Source organism: Lacerta agilis, chromosome 3 (genome assembly GCF_009819535.1).
Source record: "Lacerta agilis isolate rLacAgi1 chromosome 3, rLacAgi1.pri, whole genome shotgun sequence".
NCBI classification, from domain to species: Eukaryota; Metazoa; Chordata; class Lepidosauria; order Squamata; family Lacertidae; genus Lacerta; species Lacerta agilis.
Genome location: NC_046314.1, coordinates 63,708,277 through 63,726,405, shown reverse-complemented (window position 1 = coordinate 63,726,405; position 18,129 = coordinate 63,708,277). Strand labels below are relative to the sequence as shown.

Below are 18,129 nucleotides of genomic sequence, written 5' to 3'. Positions count from 1 at the left end.
TAGAGAGAAATAGCACATTGGCATGACTGCCTGTTTTTGGCATAGGTTTTTGGCTGCTTCTCAAGATATCATCACCAAACTTGGCATGAGGGTTCCCAGGAGCAGTCTTCATTGACATTTGTATGCCAGGAAGGATGGATAAAAATCAAGGATTTATTTTTTTAATAGGATTTTAAAAATTTAAATCAATTTTTTTATTTAAATCATTTTTTTAAAATTTAAATTGGATTTTTAAAATAAAATGCTGTTGGAGGGAAAATATTTTTAAACATAGTTTTCTATTTAAGTTACATTATAGTCCAAAGGCTGTTGTTGTTCAGTCGTTCAGTCGTGTCCGACTCTTCGTGACCCCATGGACCAGAGCACGCCAGGCACGCCTATCCTTCACTGCCTCTCGCAGTTTGGCCAAACTCATGTTAGTAGCTTCGAGAACACTGTCCAACCATCTCATCCTCTGTCGTCCCCTTTTCCTTGTGCCCTCCACCTTTCCCAACATCAGGGTCTTTTCTAGGGAGTCTTCTCTTCTCATGAGGTGGCCAAAGTACTGGAGCCTCAACTTCAGGATCTGTCCTTCTAGTGAGCACTCAGGGCTGATTTCTTTGAGAATGGATAGGTTTGATCTTCTTGCAGTCCATGGGACTCTCAAGAGTCTCCTCCAGCACCATAATTCAAAGGCTATTCACTGGAAATATGGATTTGTTTTTATGTTTTTCATGTATCTAAGTTTTTAGACATATTCTAAGTTTTTTTTTAATTGTTTAACCACATCAGTTAACAAACATGGATACATATGCTATAATGTTATTGTTTTAGTTTTAAAAATTGTTTAAATTGTTGTTAAGGAAATGATTATTTCCCCCCAATAAAGTACAGCAGAAAAGTTGTCCAAATATAAAGTTAACTTATTAAACCTCACAATAATTTTATAATTATATGTCTATGTATTTCTAATAGTATAATCAAATCAGTAATTTTTGATATACGTAACTGTAAAAACTACTCTGAAATTTTATTATTCCAGAAATGAAACCTTCATCTGGTTGTAAATATTAAGATTATACCAGCAAGACTGAGTCTTTCTGTAAAAAAAAAAATTTTAATAGTCTTACTGACTAGTGATTTAAATTGATTTGATTTAAATCAAATCTACCCTGATGCCTGTGGAATTGTGAAACAGTAATCACACAAAAGGAAGAACACTCTTTGGGTATGTTAAATCACTGTACCTAACTGGCCACCAAAGCCATTATCTTCCAAAGAAACTTGCCTAACCAGTTCAGCAGCTCTTCTACTAGAGTCTACGCAGGCCTAGAAGGAACCCAGAGTATATAGGCCTACCCACTACAAACTCCTAACAATAGTTTAACTAATAATAGTCCTGTTCACCTATAGGGTCAGCAAGGACCCACTTCCTATGAATTTACAAAGTACATCAAACAAAAACAGAGTGAAGTGAAACAAGAATGAATCAATGCAAAACCCAAACATAACACTGCATGAATTTGGTTTTGGACTTCACATCTTTTCTCCACAGAACAAATGGGCAGAGGGGAAAGAGCTAATGAATCCCGCTACTCGTTCCACTCCCAGTCTCAGCCTCTGAGGCTTCTTTTCAAATAAACAAACAGCCTGTTGGCAGAAAGAGAGCTAGGACTGTATGTCACATCTAGTTTGGCCCTGAAACAGACAGTTGTTGAAATGCTTCTGTGGTCTGTTGAATGCCACAGAAATGTTGAATGAACTCCTACTGGCTCATAAATGCAGGAAAAACTAGGGCTAGGCATTTCCTGCAGCTCCAATATTGATATATTACTTTCCCATTCTATATGAAACCAGTACAACTTGAACTGAAAAGCTAGTGTATGAGTTGCATTTTGTCAGTCTGTCAGAATCTCATTTCCTCAGAATTCCACATATAGTGTACTCAATTATACTTTCATTCTTCTAGGTGGCTTACATAATGGCTTATTACTTGCAGAACTGCCACAAAAATAAAACCACACCATTTCTGTTGCCATACTGCTATGTCTACTAAATCTTGGTTTATATGAGCAGTCGCAATATTACTATTTCTGCCTCTTTTTCGACCATTATCATTTTATATAATTATCATCACCATCATCACAATACTATATTGCTCATAAATAGCTGGTGGAGGAGTGTATGGTGAGAGATTAAAATATGCCCCCTTCATGCTCACCGGAAGTGTGCCCAGAAAACAGAAAGTGAGGAGGCTGCAGTTGGAAAACACCACAGGAAATAAGACAGTGAGAATAGCCATCAGAGCCAAACTTGTCCCATCTGCAGAATGTTCTTGTCTCACCTGTGAATGATGAGCACTGGTAATGTTGGTAGGATGCCATCACTAAAAATGATGAAACAGAAGTAACATGAAACCACTGTGTGGGGTTATTCAGAGGTTTTGAGAAGTTGTCAGCAATATGCTGAAGACACACATCTCTCTACACCTGCATGTGGGGCAGTGATGTGCTGAACCAATGTTTTGCCTCAGTAATGAACTGGATGAGAGCCAACAAACCCAGATAAGACTGAAGCACTGTTAGTGGCCAGATTGCTCATTAGCACATGGTGATTTGGGCATATTACACCAATCCTGGCCCGACTGCACTGGCTGCCAATTAGTTTCCACGCTCAATTCAAAGTGTTGGTTTTGACCTATAGAGGCTTAAATGGCTCAGGACCACAATACCTCAAGGATCGCCTCTCCTCATATGAACTGACCTGGACCCTGCGATCATAATCTGATGCCCTTCTTTGTACCTCGCCCACGAGAGGTCCAGAAGGTGGCAACATAGGAACGGGCCTTTTCTGAGGTAGCTCCCCCTTTGTGGATTGCTCTCCTCAAGAAGGCTTGCCTGGAACCTTCATTACATATATTTAGGCACCAGAAGAAGAAGAAGAAGAGTATGGATTTGATATCCCGCTTTTCACTACCCGAAGGAGTCTCAAAGCGGCTAACATTCTCCTTTCCCTTCCTCCCCCACAACAAACACTCTGTGAGGTGAGTGGGGCTGAGAGACTTCAGAGAAGTGTGACTAGCCCAAGGTCACCCAGCAGCTGCATGTGGAGGAGTGGAGACGCGAACCCGGTTCCCCAGATAACGAGTCTACCGCTCTTAACAACTACACCACACTGGCTCTCCAGGTGAAAATGTTTCTCTTTAGATAGGCATTTGGCTAGGGAGGGGAGCATTATTGGTTTGGTTTTGGTTTTGCTTTATTATGCAGTTTGTGTTTCCATTTTGTGAAGTGCCCCGCTATCTTCAGATCTTCAGGTGAAGGGCAGTGTGTGTGTGTGTGTGTGTGTGTGTGTAAATAAATGGAACAGTGATGTGTCAGTTCCCCATATTATATTGGTGCAGCTGGTTATACTGTACCTGCCTAAATATAGAACCTTACATTTGTCCCTTTTGACATTGATTTTGTTCGTTTTGGCCCAGCCTTCCCTTCCTTAACTTGGAAAAAATGACATTATGGTTTTTCAGTTTGTGAATGAGGACCCACATGAAGTTGTCTGCACCACATTACATGTCTCTGAGAAGACCACAAGCAAGCATGCTTTTGATTGTCATGAACTACTCTGATTAGACATATATGAAGAAGCCTAATGGAAACTAGCAAACAATATTTGGTACATGATCATAATTCCGTGTACATAATTCTCTGCAACTGCCACTTTTCAGCTGTTACTGGATATAGCAGTCAAGAAGTTAGTAGGATGGCATATATATACCTACAAAAATATACAAACTTAATACACACTAAGTCCAAGCTAGTGTTATGAAAGTTGCTGGATGTTTTGCCTTTAACTTCAAGTTTAAGATAACTGCTGCCATTGTTTTTCCATAGGCTTCTTGCTGTATTTTATAGGTATTTCATATACCTACAAATATATCAAGTTCATAATATGCAGAATTATTCAAATAAGCTTGAATGGCATGTTCATTTATGTAACTGCAACAAAACCTGACATTTAGGAAAATCTAGATTTATAGACAGTTTCCAATTGATGCAGTAGTAATTTTTCTTATTCTTCTGCCTGATAAATTTCATAATTCTTTTATAGCAGATAACTGGTCTAATGTAGCCAACTTAGAACAGTTTTCAGTTTGCTTATGTATCTTAAACTTTATGAATGAGTAACATATAATGTATTTCAACATGATATTAAAAAGGATCACAGCATTAATGAAAAGCAAATCCTGTCCATTCTTCATTTTAAAAATAATCCAAATTGATTCTCCCCCCACCCTGTAATTTTCCCATCATTTAATGATTTCCTGCTGAGTCAGATACAGGAATGCTCTCTTTCATAACTATACCAATGCTGCTAGTCATGCTATTAAGTTTTATGGATATTATAAAAACAGTCCATAATAAGAAAGCAAATTACAGACAGCAGGTGGGCATCTTGTTGCCAAGACAGAAGAAAAAACAAATATAGTACTGCCACTCTGCCCAGTGTTAAGTAACTGCACCAAAGAACTTGCTATGGTGGGAAGAGGCCCTTGAAAGAGAGCTGCAAGTGTCCCATAAGCTTATCAGGGCTTGTAAAATATAAGTTCTAATAACATACATGTGGACAGTAGACTATCCATATCATATCCTGGCAAGTGCAGCTACCCTCAATATTGCAAAATCAAAATGGCAAAAATAAATAGCCTCTGTGGCTTCTTTGAACTTGGGTGAAACAAGTACTGTGTTATACTGTATTGGTCTATTAGGTCAGGGATAGAGGGGCCATTTTTTAAGGCAAGGGCCACATTCCATTCTGGGCAACAGTTCAGGGGCCACATTTCAGTAGGGGAGCAATGAATGTAAATTTTATCTTTGTATAGTAGGTTAACTGCAGACCCACCCTCTGAGGGCAGAAACATGAGCATAGGTGGGACACAACTTTGGGATTAAAAAATGGCCACAACTTTATTGATTACAGATGTGGGTAAGCTTTGGCTCAGATACTGTGTGTGTCTCCTGCATCAGTCTCCAGGGAGAAGTTTGGACAGGGTCGTGCCTGGGTTATGAGCCACCTCATACTTGGCCCACCACTTGGCTTCGGGACAGAAACTTCAACCAAAACCTCTTTCCTGTGCCACTAAGGAAAAATCCTATGCCAACACTGTGCCCTCCAGAGATTGATGAACTATAATTCCCATCATGCCTGATCACTGGTAATAATAATAATAATAATAATAATAATAATAATAATAATAATAATAATATTTATACCCGCCCTCCCCTGCCAAGACCGGGCTCAGGGTGGCTAATATTGGTTTCCCTAGTCTAGAAAAAAGGGGACAGTGGCAACACTCAGACATAAGATGGGGGAAGAGATACAGGAACATGCCTGTGTCTACATAATCTTTTCTGACTTCTCCATTAGTCATGTTTGGTAAAGTGTGTGTATTGCTGAATAACTGTTCTTAACGGATTTCTGTGCACCGCTGTATGGACACTCAGTAACCTAATTCAGTGCTGACATTAAGTAAATATACTCTTCGTTTCTGTGGTTATCTGATGGCTTTAATGGGAGTCTGGATGAGAGGCCAGTCTGAAAGAGGTCATTGAAGCCATCAATTGTTGACAGAAAAGTGGCTTCCTGTGAGGATTAATGAAAGGTGATTTTTGTGCACTTTGTAGTAAATTATAAAGCTGCTAGGAGCTGTGTGCACTTCAATTCTTAACCCCTATAAAAATGTGTGCTTTATTTGTTAGTACCACAATGTACCGGTACTTGGTTGCTGGTTATTTCACTGTTAATATCTGATTGCACTGGAAATATTTCATATCTGATTCTGATTTTTTAAAACTAACTAGTATCAATTGGTACGATTGATAATTCATTTTATAATAAATCTAAAATGTTATAATATCCAGTCTATCAAAATGAATTGTTTATTTGGATTGCCGTATTATGTTTTTTTTTTTTTACTTTATTAGTAGATTAAAGTTAAAAAAATATGTTTTATGTTTTGAACTGAATTGGCATGTTGACGGTTATTGCATTGATTTGATTTGTGGGAAAGCGGCATACAAATGGAAACAAGAACAACAACAATAATAAATGTACTCACTTTGAAGTCTGCTACTTTAGTCTTTACTATAATAGGAAGTAATTGGTGTTTATATGTCTTAACTAAAGCACATAAAGTGCAAACACAATCAGACTAGGTTTGGACTCTAAAAAGTTCTAAACATGATATCAAGGCAACCTGCAAAAAAACCTTGTTCAGTCTGTAAAGCTCAGAGGTTTTCTCTTTTGGATTTTCTAGAGACATTCAGGAAAGAAATCTGCTGTTTTATTCCTTTGTCACAGGAATCACTTATCATTAAGTGGTGATTCTTTCCACTTCCCTTCAGGGCCTGCACTGTGATTGTTGGATGTGTTTAACTACCAATTAGTATGTGTCCTTCCTGGAATGAAGCAGAAATTTATACAGTAAGCCCGCAACTAACATGGGGGTTATGTTCCAGGGATCGTGCCTAAAGCCAAAATTGCATATAGTCAAAATACATTGGGTTCAATGGTAGGTGGGATTGCCAAAGTCTTTTTTCCCGCACACTCGCCTCCTGTCAGACCCCTTTTTAATTTAATTTTATTTTCGCAAGCGAGTAAAGCTGAATGTGCACAAGTTATGTGTGCGTAATTTGAGATCTTACTATATTCTCAGCATGTGATAAACTAGGAAGATGGCCTATATCAGAAAGCATACTTGAGCAATGGATTCATATCCATGACCAAACCACACTGCTTGGACTGAACAGCAATGTAGGGTGACCACATATCTCACTTTACAAAGGATAATTCTCTTTGTCTTGTCTGCGCCTGGTTTAAAGAAAAAGAATGTAAGAAGGGCCTTGAAGTAGATTATCAGGAGTTAGCATCTAGACAACAAACTGAACAGGCACACAAGGTCACCTTGCCACAGTCTTCCCAACTATGGTGAGAGGTATGATACTTGTATTTAAATTCCGGTAATTATTTCTAATTACATTCACATTATCATATACTGTACAAATTTAATGCAACTCTGTGTACACTTTTGTCCTTGCTTTTGGCATTTCCTCCTTTCTTACAGTGCATGAATGGCCACACTCTGTGTACACTAATGTCCCATTGACAGCTTGCAAAGGAAAAGAACATGCGGAGACTTCCATTAAATTTAAAAAAAAAAAAATGGTTCCAGTGCTAATACTGAGCATGTGTAGCCCTTCTATAGGTCAGCCTTTGCAAAATGTGTTATTATGAATAATAAGCATTGTAGAGTGTTTTACAGACATCATTCAGTAATTCTTACAACATTCCTTAAAAATCAGTCAATGTTGTTATTTGCATATCGCCAATGCGGGAAGGAGGCCTGAGGTGAATAGGCAGCAGCTTTCTCAATTTCCAGTGGGTTCACAACAGCAGTAACTGGTGATCACACAATCAACTTACATTGCAGATTAAATCAACACCTGAAGTAGTACAAGAAACCATTTAGGTTTTTTGATAAGTTGCACCTCATCAGTTTCACACTGGAGTTTCTCTTTGAAATGTTCCAGAAGTGAGAGTTGAACCACTGATTTGGTTCACAGATGAACAGCTCAGTCACAGCTATTATGCTACCTTAACTCTATTTTGAGACGGACAGACAGCAAAAAATACTCCAGCTGGCTATATAAATTTCGCCCATCATACTTAAAATTCATTGTATAAGAGCTGTGAAAAGTCACATTCCAAGTAAAACAGGCTGCACTGCTTCAGCCAAATGGATGCTATTAATGGCAGTGCACACCAGAGGCGGCACCAGGAGTGGTCGGCAAAGTAGAAGCAGCAAAGTATAGTTCTACATCATATGATAATGAAAGGAATGCAGAAAGGGGGGCAAGTGAGGGGTGAGCTCCTTATTTGGGGGGGGACACTTGCCCCCTTGCCCCCCCCCTCTGGTGTACACCAGCAACACAGTCCTGCTGCCTGAGGAAGATGGCGCCTGTCTTCTATGTACGGAACGTAGACAAACTAGCACATAAAACTTATTTCAATACTCACGATGGGACCACTCTCTCCACCATTCTGCAGATAGCTGGCAGGCTTAGGGGGTACAAGACATGCTGTATGGCAAACAGCTCTGTCCTACAGCACCTCACCAGTTCTGCCACCCGAGGTGACCAACTCTCTCTGCCAAGTACTAGGGCCAGCCTTATTAGCCTATACGTGTCTCACAAACTGTCATACTTTTATCTTTTTATTAGTAATGGGTGGGGGGAAGTATCCATGTTTTGTAGTATGTTTCATAATTTAACAAAATAATCCCACATCCTCAAAAAAGCATATACTGGTATATTGAGATCTGTTTATGCAAAACAGTTGAAATTCAAACAATTAGACCACAATCTGGCTAAGGTTAAGCACACTTCAGTCTAATTAGTTTCACCGGAAGAAACTTGATCATGTTCATAAGAATCAAAAAATGCTTTTAAAAACAGATGATTAGTCAACTATGAATCTTTTACCAGTTTATAGCGCCCTAAGCAAATAATTTCCATAAATAGAACTGAATATATTCGAAAACAAATACATAGCGTGCTTCATTTTTTCATTACAGTATTTCACTAGCAATTTAACCAGTTTTGCTAACTACAACTGTCCGAGAGCCATTTGACAGTTTTGCTAACTACAACTGTCAGAGAGCCACCAGAGAGCACAGTGTTCCCACTCTTTTCACTGCTTCTGGTGAAGCGGATCCATAACAACAGCTTTCTTCTTCCCCTGAGCAATGATAATTAATTAGTAATAATATTTTCTGTTACTTTTTTGAGCTAGAGTATCGGCTACAGACTGCATATACCAGTGGACTCAATCAGTGTGCAAGGACTCAACAGTGTAGTGTGAAATACTTGTGTATTGTTTGGCAGATGGCTAGCAAAGGCTTAAAGGTGTCATTAGAGTGCAAGGCAACAAGGATTTTAATAACTGCCAGCTGAGATCAAGCTCAACATCAAGGCCAGAAGATATAACTCCTATATCAGACTCTTCTCAATCTGGCAATGCATAAATAGGTAGAGAAGCTATTCTAACCTGTTACTGTGAGCACTGAAGGGTTTTTATAAGTGGCTATTTAGCTCAGTCGGATACACAAGCATTTGGGCTGCTTTAGCAGCATGAGCACACTCAGCCATGCTGAGCTTTCCAGTTGCAATTCTGCCACATTAGAAAAGAAGATCTTCTCTAACTCAACCCCATCTGTAACATGCTCCTTATGCTGCTCAGAGAGAGTTGCAAGTGCATCGTTGAAAGGATAGACACTGGATGTAAAGAAAGGTTTGGGCAGACAATCAGCTAAAAATACCACTAGCAGCAGTATAGGGCAGACAAGTAGTATGCCAGTCCAAACGTGGGGAGATGTGGAGCAGGTACCTGTTTGTGTTAGGTAGAGGAAGTAGGCTGTATGCAGAGCCCCTTCTAACCCCTGGATCCTGCAAGTGTTAGAATATAAACCAGGCTAGCTTCCTGGTGAGGTGATTGCCTGGGTGATGGGGAAACAAAGGATGTGGATCTGTGTGAGACGACAAATGGGTGGGGCTGTTAGTTAGAAAAAGACAGATGCAAGAGTTGAAAGTTGTAGTGACGTGGGCCAGATGTAAAGCAGCAAGTTGCGAGAAGAGAGAGACAGAGCAATGCCTGATGTTTGTTTGAATCCAAGGCTGTGGCTATGGGAGAAACAAGACCCTTTTGTGGTGTTAATGCTGTGAACCCATCCACTGTAGGGTCAGGTTGTATAGGTGTGTAAATAAACCATATATCATAAAGACACCACAGTCTCCACTCTGCCTCATTGTCCAAAAGGAAACACGAACCCTGGGAAAAGACCTGGAACCTCTGGAATCTCGCACTGCTTGAACACTGGGGTGACATACAATAGCACCCATGAGTTCCAGGGAGCAGGGAGCAATGGAAAGCTACCCAGTGGCAGAGGTGAGATGAGGACCCTAGCAGAGGAAAGCTGTTGGCCATGAATGCTCTGTATTTCTGTGCCTGCTCTCTTGAATGTAAAGTTCAAGGAGTAACACCAGTCCTCAGTCTTTACAATAACAATGAGTTATAATGACACTGACAAGAATGAGGAGAGAAGGGGGATTCTAATTGGAAATAAAATGAAGCATGTCAATGAAAGTGCCCATTATCTGAACTGAAAATAGTTGATTCTTATTGCTTCTTCCTGCACTTTCATTCAGATTGTGCAAGCAGGGGAGGAAAGTCATGCATGCCCTTGTGGAAGCCAGACTACTCTTTGCTTTGCTGCAGCCAAGAACAAACTTCAGCAGAACCGTTTCCTAGTACTCTAAACACAGGGAAACTTTAAAAGCAACATTCAACTATATTGATCAACACTATCCTTGCCAATTATCAGAGTGAAGATGTAATTGCAGGCTTCAAAGAAGCAATTTCTGCTCACAGAAAAATTCCAGGAAGGTGGCAATACATCAGATGTTACCTTTGCACATGGCACACACATCAGGCAAATATGTAAATCAGATGATTATATATCTATGGATGGCTGGGACATGTTGTAAAATCATATTTGTAAGATCTGCACCCTCATTTTTCACAAGGCTATATCCCAGTCCTGCCCAACTGAATGCCCTTCAGGTGTCTTAAGGCTCCAATTCCTATCAGCTTTAGGATAAATAATGGCCATAAATAATGGGGGTTGTAGTTCAGAATGCCAGGCTGGAAACGGCTGATGAGCTTCTCACAATGCATACCAAAAGGCATCCCAGTAATAAAACTAAAAATGTATTTAACACAAACAGTGCTTTTATTATGAAAGTATGAATGAATTTACTCTAACCTTTCCTTCCACAGTCATTTGTGAGCATTCAGTTACCATAGTAAACTTCTAGTGCTGTTTAGGGCTAAGTGGTGGCAACTCAAATCTTCTTTACAGCTCTATGCAATGCTAAATTGCCTGCTTTGTTACTCAATGCCTGGCATGCAGGGCTCAGTCAAACAAGAAGTTCAAGTGCCAACTCAGTCCTTAACTAGCTAAAAGTTACAGTGTCTTAGCTTCAACTCCCTGTGTACAGAATGTTTTTTTTAAAAAACCCATTTCCAACGGGGATGCTTTTAGTAAGGAGATTGAAACTGTATGAACATTTAGCATATAATGCTGCAATCTAAAGAATTATTCCATTAAAACTAATGGAACTTACTTCCAAATAAGCATAGTTAACGTATTGAACATTATAACATCTTAAATACCAGAGAGTAGCAGTACAAACCTATGCATGCCTACTCAGAAGTCTCACTCAATTGTTTACATATTTACAGCCATTTATAAACTAAGCGGTTCAATAAGACTTACTTGTGGGCCGAGTCACAAATGGAAATAAATCTACATCATAGTGTTAGAAAAATATATGAAAACAGTCCAGACCACTGACATGTTGTTAACTTGTAAGAGACCTAACCACAAACTTAAATATCATAAGCAATTATTTTAAGAAACCTGAACCATTTAATTCAATTACACGTAGGTAGCCGTGTTGGTCTGCCATAATCAAATCAAAATAAAAAATAAAAAAATTCCTTCCAGTAGCACCTTAAGAGTTGGTCTCTAAGGTGCTACTGGAAGGAATTTTTTTATTTTTTATTTTGTTTTCATTTAATTCAATATTTTTGATCGTTTATAGCTGAAAAAATTATGGGGAGTTTTTAAACAGTGTGTTTAAAATATGAAGAGGCTGCAAGCCAATGCATTCTTCCTTATCAGTAATGTTTACGCAACTCGACGGGACCAAATTCTGAGTAAGCACGTGTAGAATTTCAAAATGCATTAATTTAAAGTGTATATAGATGCAGCTACTAATATTTTAAAATGCTATTTTTTATAATATCAAGTGAAGAGTATTTCTACTATTACAGTGTCTGTTAAAGCACAGTAATAAAATTTTGCAATAGAGCAATATTTAAAAAGCAGAAGTAACATTTTATTTTTAAAACACAATAAAAAAGAGTGTAAAATGCTTGAAAGGCTTTTGGGGCAAAAGAAAGGCATACTACCAAACACACTGTATTTTCCAGAATACAGCTTCTCCAAAAAGTCTAAAGAGAAAGAAGAATAACACTAGCCAAAATACACCTCTAATTCTTTTTTGAATACTGATATCACCTCATTTGGGCAATCCATAGAAAAATTAAATACTCCATCGTAACTTAAATGCAACCTTAATGCCACAATGAAAAATTATATTCCACTATGAACTCTACAAGGTAACACAGTCGAAAACTAAATGTTTTATTTTCTCTCAAAGGCTTAGTGAACCATTATCTAATTCTACTGAAGTCAAGTTAAGCAATATAGTAAACACAGAAAGCAGGAGCTGTGTGGCAGTTCCATTCACTCCCTGACTGGAAAAAAACTGTAGTCTTTATGTCTGAGTTTTTAGCACTCTCTCTCTCTCTATAATACTATTAAAATGATTTTGTCTAAATGGAATGATAATCATTGGGACTTTCCCAAAACACCAAGAGAAATCAAACACAAATCATTTGTGTATATTATATAGTCACAAAAAGTTGGTAATACATGGCCATTCCTCAAGAACGACTTTCATTGTCAATATTCTGTGGCTGAGTATAAAGCTCAAAATAAATAAAAAATTGTCCAGTAGCACCTTAGAGACCAGTTTGTTCTGGGTATAAGCTTTCATGCACATGCACACTTCTTCAGAAGTATATATCATGAAAGCTTCTACCCAGAACAAACTTAGTTGGTCTCTTAAGGTGCTACTGGACAATTTTTTATTTATTTCGACTGCGTCAGACCAACACGGCTACCTACCTGAATTCTTCATTCTGATATGTGGCGGGTTGCATACTCAGCACCATCTCATGCCCTAGTCGGCCTAGTGAGTGGCCTTTTTAATCCTGTTGTAATCTCCACTAGAGGAATGTATTAGGAACCTGCTAGGTCAGTTTATGTTCCATTTCTTTCTATTTATTTTTTATCATTAAATTTCTATCCTGCGCCTTCTTCTAAAGGAGCCCACACTGGTTCCATGTTGGTTGTACACTTGTTCTCATCTCTTTTGCACTGTTGTAGCTTAACAACACTTTCCCCCAACAGTTCAAAGTTATCTGTTTTTATGTCTCATGGAACGTGTGTGTGTGTGTGTGTGTGTGTGTTTTAAAACAGGCTCAGCAAGGCTTTGGTGCGTGACTTTTGGCTTCTGTGGCAATACATAACCAAAACACATGCTACGGCTAAAATCCAGCAATAGGTTCTGTGTTTGAAGGTGTAAGTATGGCAGATAACAAATTATAAATATTGCAGGAATTATTACTTATGGTTTTACAGTCTGTTTGCTGCACAGATATCCTTGGATTTCTAGGAACCAGCAAGGAAATCTCAAGTAGAGCAGAAAGCACATTGATTAACATAGATTCACTTCAATGCAACAAACTATTTTGCAGAATTATGCTCCTAATATTCTTGGAACAGATCCCCAAACATGATCACAAATGCAGAAGAGGTGCATCTTAGAGTATTATTTGCAGTAATAGTAATAAGAAGTGGTGTTTCAATCCCTCTCTGGATCCTCCACTTAGTTTCATGCATGTGTGTGCAAGTTGTACTTGATTCGACGAAAGCCAACACAATAAATTATATAGTTGGTGGGAGAGTTAAGCAATACTTTCTGTTTCATGCTTTTATGATTTCTGTCACCATTGTACCAGCCACATTCCCCCAGCAAGTTCAAAGAGCCCTAAAATCTCTTTATAGATGCAGGCCTATTAAAGCGCCAATGTATGCTACTCCCCCTCATACTCCGAAAGGATTTTTTAAAAAATAAAAAAATCTTATCAGCTCTGAGACTTCTCTTAGTGTACTACAAGTTACAGAGAAAAAACATCTGAGAAGCCGATCTTTTAAAACACACCACTGACTGAGTGTGCGCACACAAGTATTGTTAGGACTACCTTATTTCCCCTCCGTGGCCTTAGGTGCACTTTCTAAAGGCTTCTTTATGACTGAAGAACCATCATTAAGTTAATCACAACTATTTGGAAGGGCAGCCCTCTAATTTTCTGAACACTTCATATAAAAGTCAATTGATGCAGTGTAAGGGCAGGTGTGGAAAAACCTTTCTGTCCACAGACTTAATGTTCAAACATGTAAATGTATAGAAGGAACAGATTGGTATAAGTAAAAAAAAACTCTTGCATTATAGCTGCTCTTCCACCTGAATTTGCTAGCGTTTCGTTTTGTCCTGTCCTAGCTCACTATTTTGGGCTTCAGGGTTGTTTTCCCTCCCCAAGGCAGCCCAACTTGTTTTTCATATGCATTTCGCTTCTAGCGTACACAGCAACAATTACCCAACCGTTACAACAGACATTTTGATTTACACCACACTATCGCTGAGTCGAATAATTCAGCGGTGACTCAACAATGCTGATGGCATACCTCCCCAGAAAGAAAGAAAGAAAGAAATCACGCTTTCTTTCTCTCTCTCTCTCTCTCCTTGCTTTAAACACTCAGTTTTATACACCTGCTCTGTTGCAAATAAATCAGTGGCATGACTTACCTGTAGAAGGCTGTTGGGGCTGCTTCTCTCATCGCAAAGCTGTTCGGTTCATTCTCAAGGTAGTAAGGTACCTGCTGGCTGGGGTGATGAATGAAAGGTGAAAGCTGAGGTGCCGTCTGTAAGAACACAACAGGGCTTGGAGGAACATTATTCAAAGAATGAAATCCTCCCAAGTTGCTGGACCCAAATGACTCTGTCGTAGGGGCATAACTGAGGCTGGGTGAGCTGTACACAGGAGCAGCAGTGGAAAAATCATAAGCGGCACCTTCTGGGTAGTTGAAAACTCCAGTTTTGCTGCTGTCCACATACATTTCGCTAATCGGCCGCTCCAGAGGAATCTTCAGCTGAGGTCTGCTGAGAGGCTCTAGTTCATTGCCTTGTATCTGGTGCAGTAAAGCGACACTGGAGGTTTTTGTGTGAAGGGTCATGGTCATTGTTAGTGGCAGAGAGGGTGCTATATCTTGGTAGGGTGCTAGAAGAAGACTCAGCAGCTGGCAATCCACCTGAAAAAAGAGTAGAAATCAGCTTGAAATAGGGCAAAGCCCATGTTTTCTGGCTAACAGATCTGAGTATGCATGTATCCAGCTAGTCCCAGCAAGGAGGAAGATATAACTGAGCAGAGTCTAAGCACAGAGAACAGTGTCGCTCCTGCTCTCTCTCACTCTCTTTCTGACTCTAACTTTAAGTACTTCTCATCTGAGCTAATATGCTTTACAACAGTGCTGGCAATAGGCCAGATACTTTTGCCTTGCACTGGCATTGGTTTAAACATCACTTGAAAAACAATTAACTCTGGATTTATACCAAATCATTGTTTCAATGTACTAGTTGTTTAAGTTTTCTCTTTATGTGGCTCTGATAATCAAAGGCAGGCATTGAGAAGCAAATGGGTAGGGGCTTTTAAGTATCCCGAAGGCTAGCACGGAGCCTCGTCCGTTCATGTTATATACCCCTACCAGGCTCCAGTTATTCTTTCTTTATCTACTCCCTGTCCTGTTCATTTCCATTTTTGTTAGAAATATGTAAAGTGTATACTGTAATGACCCTGTAGTGTAGTTGAGATGTGGCACAGTAAAGTGTGTTTTTGTGAAGGCACACTTGCGTGCTCGTGTGCAGCCAGCCACACTGTCAAATTCCAGAAATCAAAGAGTGTTCTGTATCTAAGTCAGAGAGAAGGCACACAAACATGCCTACTGCAATTATCATGATTCCTGGTATTTAGTAGCAGAAAGCATTTTTTTTTTAGAAAGAAAGAAAAGAAAGAAAACTTAAACCTGCAGTTATGCTGCCATTGTGCTTATCAGCATGCTTCTTTCCTTTGAATTGTGAAATCAAATAAAAATATAAAGTGAAATCAGTAATTGCTTAAACTTGTAGCCTCTTGACATTTAACCACATGTTAGCTGCATGGAAAACAAAGAGCTAATAAATCTAGCAACAACAACCAAAAGTTTAGGTTTTTTTTAATCTTCAATTTCACATTGAGACCAATCTATAAAAAGCAGAGCTTTGAAAATATCTAAAGGGATCATTTTAACACATTCAAATAAAAGAAACCTAAGACAAAACAGACTTCAGAATAATTTCTTTTGCCATCTCATGATTTTTAACTTTGTAGAAACAAAGAAGCCATTAAATTATTCAAATAGATAGCTTCACAGCTATCTATGCTCCGCTGGTTTAAAAACAAACAAAACCTATTGTGAAATTGAAACATACGGTAGATAGCCAAGTGAATGTATGAATGCAATTCCATACTTAAATGCTTATTTTTTATTCAGATTATAAACCCTGATACAAATGATAGATTGTTTTAAATATTTTTAGCATATACAACAGATAACCTGCAGAGATATGAATATATACACGAATTTGCCTCTATAACAGAACAAAATATTTTTGAAACAACTTTATCACCAATTATGAAAAGGTCTTTGTTACAAATGAGTAACAAGGTGCATAATTACATAAGTTGTGTTTGCAGTGAATAACAAAATTGTACATTTTACAGAAGGCTACCTTGTAATATATAGGTACCACTTACAGCAATCATATCTGAAGACGATTAAATATATCTTGAATCTCTTTGCATCTTAATCTGCTAGTTTTAATACATATTCACATTCATACTTTCCCCTACTAGCTTTAATAGATTGCAGAAATCTGGTTAGGAATTATGGTTGTTGTAAATATGCCTGAATTCCAAGAAGGAAAGAAAGGTGAACATACCTGAGGATACAGCCAGATCCTACAAAAACTCTACAAACATGCATGCATGTATGCCCCAGAGCACAAGTGAAAGTGTGTGTGTGTGTGTGTGTGTGAATCTCTCTCTCTGAACGCACATGTGTTTGCAATTTTCATAAGACACCAATGTAACTCCGTTCATATATCTACTGAAATATGTGAACGCAGTAGTGTTGGGTTGTAAGTTTAAAGCTGGCTAATGCATAGAGGAAGTTTATTTGTGCAGCCATACATTTAATCTAGCATTATTATATTTTCCAAACCAGGGGTCCAACAAAATAAGAGTTACAAACACAAAGGGTAATGAACATGTTTAAAAGGAACTTATACCATATTATTTTGAGGTTGGGGGGAAAAGCTACAGCAGAGGGCAGATTAGATATTGCAGAGAAATGTAATTACTATACACAATTCCCTGACAATGTTAACATACCTGAATCATAATTTCAACATGAAACTGAACTTGCTGAGTTTAAGGGGAAAGGCGGAATCTAAACTAGACATCCAAACCAGGATCCCATCCCGGAGACAGTAACCCACAAGTTCAACCTCTCACAAATTATGCCACGTAATCGAAACTAAAGTATGCAGACCAGGAGCAAATAGGGTGCGGCACATTATGGTGTCTGCAGAACATGAGTTCCAGAAAACTCAAGGAAGTGATCCAAAGCACATTCAACAGAGAAGACCCCTTAAGCTCTACCTTGACAGGATGAGGGTCAATAAACAAAAACTGAATATATGGGAAGGTGGCTCTCAGGTCTGGCAGATTAGAATTCTTCTGGATAAGCAGTCCCCTGGAGGTGCTCCTTGATTTGACAATGTCACATGAGAATCAGGTAGCCTTGGTGCCACAGAGTGCCTTCTACTAGCTTTGACTGATTGGTCAGCTTTGGCTGTTTTAGGGCAGAGATAGGCTGGCAACAGTTACCCTTGTTCTGGAAACATTGTAGCTGGATTACATCGGAATTATCCCGGATTATACAGGGTAGAGGAACCAACAGCGCACTAGGATTTTCCATTTGGCCCATGAGGGCATTTTCCCATACCACAGCCACCTGCCTCTCACTTGACATCAGATGTCACATCAGGTGTGGGGGAGGTAAAGATGCAGCTGGATTGGCCAACCTGTAGAAAGCAAGAGTGAACTCCCCACGCTGATGCATACGGAGTACAATCCTGCCTAGTTTGGGTGCACTAGTGAGTTCCTCTGAATCCTGTAGGGGTGCTCCTCTGGGGAGTTCAATCTTGTTTGGACACTATTTCACTCCATCCCCCACGGGCCAATTTT

At 39.0% G+C, this 18,129-nt stretch overlaps 1 protein-coding gene across 8 annotated transcripts in view; it reads right to left on the bottom strand.

The window, feature by feature from the left end:
* The window catches only part of ESR1 (estrogen receptor 1), a 199,501-nt gene that overhangs the window by 95,953 nt on the left and 85,419 nt on the right, over nucleotides 1-18,129 (bottom strand). For 7 of the 8 annotated variants that reach the window (XM_033144012.1, XM_033144014.1, XM_033144017.1 and 4 more), the window contains one exon: nucleotides 14,592-15,094. In XM_033144012.1, coding sequence (XP_032999903.1) covers nucleotides 14,592-15,025 — 434 coding nt within the window. In that variant the 5' untranslated portion in view covers nucleotides 15,026-15,094. Of the gene's footprint in view, nucleotides 1-14,591; nucleotides 15,165-18,129 lie in introns of those variants that run through there. The other variant, XM_033144020.1, reaches the window with a different exon arrangement.